This window comes from Austrofundulus limnaeus, unplaced genomic scaffold (assembly GCF_001266775.1).
Source record: "Austrofundulus limnaeus strain Quisiro unplaced genomic scaffold, Austrofundulus_limnaeus-1.0 Scaffold176, whole genome shotgun sequence".
Taxonomy (NCBI): domain Eukaryota; kingdom Metazoa; phylum Chordata; class Actinopteri; order Cyprinodontiformes; family Rivulidae; genus Austrofundulus; species Austrofundulus limnaeus.
The window spans coordinates 49,246-53,507 of NW_013952578.1; the positions used below are offsets into that span (position 1 = coordinate 49,246).

The window sequence follows — 4,262 nt, forward strand, 5'->3', positions numbered from 1 at the left end:
TCCTTCAACACAGAGCATCTTCAGAAGACGTCCTGATGCATCTCAGTAATCCAGGTAAAAAATCAAAAAGAAAAAAATTGTATAGGTCCTCTGGACGGGTTCTTCTCTAATGAAACGTTTCGTCTCTCCTCCAAGAGACTTCTTCAGTCTGAGAGTTTCAGGCAAAATTCAGGCTTTTAAGCCCTGCCTCCAGGTGACTGATACTCACATCACATGGCTATCGTTGACCGAGCACCCCATACATACTGTATGAAGCCCTGCTCCTTGCTCTCTGACACCACCTGTGCATTTACATTTTTTTGGCAGATCCTCAGAATCCGTTCAGAAAATCAATGGTGTCCAGTATTCTAACCCGCGAAGGAGACGCTGCTTCCATCTCCTGCCTGGCAACCGACCCAAGTCTGATCAATCTGAGTCTGAAAACATGCTCTGGAGGACCACTCCCCTCTGGTCTTCAGTTCTCTGCAAGCCTGGAGCATGGAATCATCATCCCCAACATACAGAAGGTGTACAAAGGTTGCTATGTGTGCACAGGGCTGCTCCAGGAGAAACCCGTCAGCTCCCATCCCTATCACCTGACTGTGAAACCAGGTAAGACAAGTAATTCATGTTGATTCTTGAATGAACAGCTCTTATTAAAACTTTTTGTGGAGCTATTTTGGGGGGATGCGGTGTTTTGGAGTCCAGTCCAGTTTACATCCACACGGATTTATCTTTCAGTACCTGCTGCTCCTCCTGTAATTGAGATGAAGCAGTCCAATAGAGTCATTCTAGTCCGGAATCAGAGTCTCACTCTCTCCTGCAACACCACTAACGTGAACGGAGAAATCACTCTGAAGTGGGTGATACCACCTGGCTCGGTGAGACACCTCTGTTTTAGCTTTGCTATAGACACACTGGACTTTACCAAAACTGGTTTCATGTCTGTGAGAGCAGAGCATTCTTCTGCTGTTTTTATGTTCAGATGTGCAGGAGTGAAACAATCCATGTGCATAGGAACCCTGGCTGTTTGTGGACTGTYTATGTGGAATGGACTGTGTGTACTATATGTGTTTGCATGCAAGTGTTTTTGTGTGTCTGTCAGTATTTGCTTGGCAAAGGATAGACATGCATTCGGGGTTAATCTCTGGAGATCTCTGGGCGTTGACAGGGTGCCGTCTGGTATCCACAGCAACCAGCAAAGGTCGATGGCATTTCACGTATTCTGATGGAGAACTACACTCACGTACGCAGTGCCACGCTGCGAATAGTGGCAGTGCGGCCAGAAGATGCTGGAAGTTACAAGTGTGAAGCTAGGAATGAAAAGGGGACCAGCACAAAGTCGGTGTGGCTTGATGTTTATGGTGAGTAAACAAACAAAACAAAAACTAGAAAGAAAAAAAATTCAGAAGTCAGTTTTGAAGCTTACATTCATAGAGATCCATTTTTAATGTGTTGTGCTGTAATTCAGCGAATCTCTATGAATATTCTACAGAGTGAAGGCACATTGTTTTTGTTTTGAATTCCTTGAAAACATTTCAAAAGGTGATTTTAAATTTTCAACATTAGTATAAAATTGTATTTTGCAATTTAGGAATTACACTCAAAAAATCAATTTCACTACAAAGTTTGAACAATAAATAGGGATGTCCCAATATGACTTTTTCACTTCCGAGATGATACCGATATTGCAACTTTGAGAATTGTCCGATACCAATATTGACCCGATACCATATCAGTACGAATCACACACTTTTACCTATTTTGTAGTGTAAAATCTTGGAAAAGTCTTGATCAAGTCAAACAGTGAAAAAAAGTAGGTATGAGAAAAATTGACCCATTTATTTTTAACCAATGGATCACATACATTTTGAACTGAAGAACATTCTACAATTTAATAAATAAAATAAATTACAATACCCTGAAAATAAAACATATTAAAAACAAAAGGTACTTCTAAAGTGTAAAATAGCAATTCAAATTTTTTTCCAGTTATTTATTTAGTTTTACCATCTAACAGCCTGGTGCTGCTTTATGGTGGGAATAACTGAAGGTGGGGACAAAACAAAACCCCACATTATTGTCTGTTCAAAGTTAAGAGTCAGCAATTAATTCAATTGACTGTAACCAAAACAGCATGATCATTGCACTTAATCTTCACTAAAACAAGTGTGTAAACAGATTAAACATCACTCTACAAACAAGAGCAAAAAATAAATTGTAAGAATTAGTCAGTTACTTATTAATACCTTCTACAGTCTGAGCATCATGTGGAGATTAACCTCTCGCTCCTGCAGGAAGCAGTTTTTATCACTGCTCTTGTCATGTCGCGCTCATATTCCAAAACAAAAGCTACGCTCTCCTTTCTTCTGTCAGTCAATCCCAGAGCTAATCCACAGGCAACATTCTGCTGATGTCAAAACCGTTAAGCATGCTGTCCTCGCTTCTGCCAGCTAGAACCACTGGAGTGAGAGGAGMTTCTSCTCGGTTGYAAGCATGGATGCACTTTGCACCTAGGCTGAACCGAGCTGAACCCCAAAGCTGCTYCCAGGGTGGAGAGTGGTTGTCGCTCCGGTTTAAAACGTTCACGGTTCTGTTCCCCCTCGGAAAAGTCGTGTGTGACAACTTTGCACTTAGRTTCAACTCTGTTTATGATGAAAATAGAAAGTACTGCCGACATCGCTCCTACTGCTTGCTACTTTGTTAGCGCAGCATGTACTGTAGTTGTGATCACGTTACTGTGCARGCTGAATCCAAGCGCTGCTGGATAGAAGCACTGGAGCAGAGTCAGTGGACTGCTGGATTGGACTACTTCCTGGGACTGCTTATATCYGACATTTTTTATGCAGGGCGATAAAATCCGATYCTCGTCTTTTGGCAGATATCGGACCGATATCCGATATCAATATCGGACCGGGACACCCCTAACAATAAACATCAAGTCCTGATGCATCTCAATAATTCAGGTAGAACATTCTAAAAAACAGTTAAGAAGGTCCTCTGGACGAGTTCTTCTTTGTTGATAAAATGTTTCGTCTCGCCTCCAGGAGACTTCTTCGGTCTGAGGAGTTCCAGGTAAACTCAGCCTTATAAGCAGCACATGGTGGACAAACAGGTTTAATGATGACAATCAAAACTGTTTGTTCATAAGGCTGAGTTTACCTGTAGCTCCTCAGACTGTAGAAGTCTCTTGGAGAAGAGATGAAAAGTTTTTTCAACAAAGAACCCATCCAGAGGGCCTTCCCAACTTTTTTAAATTTTTATTCAAAGTATGCCATGGTTTGGTTCAGTATGGTGTCTGAAAATGAAAAACATTGGGCCTCAAGCAAGAACATGTTCATATTCTTATCCTAAATTTCTCTTACTTTTGTTCGTACCAAGTGTTCGTACGAACATGTGCCACATCAGATTCAACAAACTCTTCTATCTTCAGGAAAAGTGTGTAAATGAGCTGCGTAATTTCCACCAGCTCGTATCCAGCTGCTCGTGCACGCGGAGAGATTAACATAATGACCACCCCAAAAGCACCATATAGTTTCCTGCCTCAGATACCAGGAAGTGTTCATTCATGAAAATGACAGTGAAAAGTAAAAAGAAGAACTTTACGAGTTCAGAGATTGAAGTCCTGCTGTCCGAGGTCGAGAAAAGAAAATCTGTCCTTTTTAGCAGGGTCAGTCGTGGACTTAAAGGATCAGCTAAAGCCAAAGAATGGAATGAAATAACTACTGCTGCTAATGCCGTGTCTCCTGTGGGTCATATATACAGTCACAAAAATAAAATCTAAATCATATTCATCTCTCTCTAGTCCTGCTCCGGTTTTACTTTGGTCAAATATTTTTAATTTAAGTGTAAACACCTGTGTTACATAGTTTATTTATTCAGAAGAAGGGCAGTCATGCACTGCTACCCCCTCCCTCCCCTGGCCATCTCCCCCCTCCCGACCGTCGCAAGTGTCAGATGCGGTTCTGAAGAGACGCATTTTAAAATGTCTCCAAACTTCAATTAATGCACAGTTTAGGTTAGTGAGCTCTTTATATTAATATTGTGTTATATAACAGCATTAAAAGCCAATTCAATTTAATCTAACCAATTTGTGTTGTTAGTTACATTTAAAATCTAATTCCAGTTCAAACAGAATAAACTACTGTCAACATAATTATGGAGTGTGATTTATTTTCAACTCAAAATATCTTCAAACTGATAAAATATGAAGTTATCAGTGAGAAAAATCCATCTGGATAACAGCAGACTGACTGCTCGTAAAATACACGACAGGTCTGGAC

The 4,262-nt window shown here is 40.7% G+C and overlaps 1 protein-coding gene across 1 annotated transcript in view; it reads left to right on the forward strand.

Moving 5' to 3' along the window:
* Positions 1-4,262, forward strand: part of kita (KIT proto-oncogene, receptor tyrosine kinase a) — a gene marked incomplete at its 3' end in the record, with an annotated part of 67,667 nt that overhangs the window by 34,973 nt on the left and 28,432 nt on the right. Inside the window, 3 exon segments of the mRNA XM_014017753.1 lie at positions 307-591; positions 721-860; positions 1,151-1,343. Coding sequence (XP_013873207.1) covers positions 307-591; positions 721-860; positions 1,151-1,343 — 618 coding nt within the window.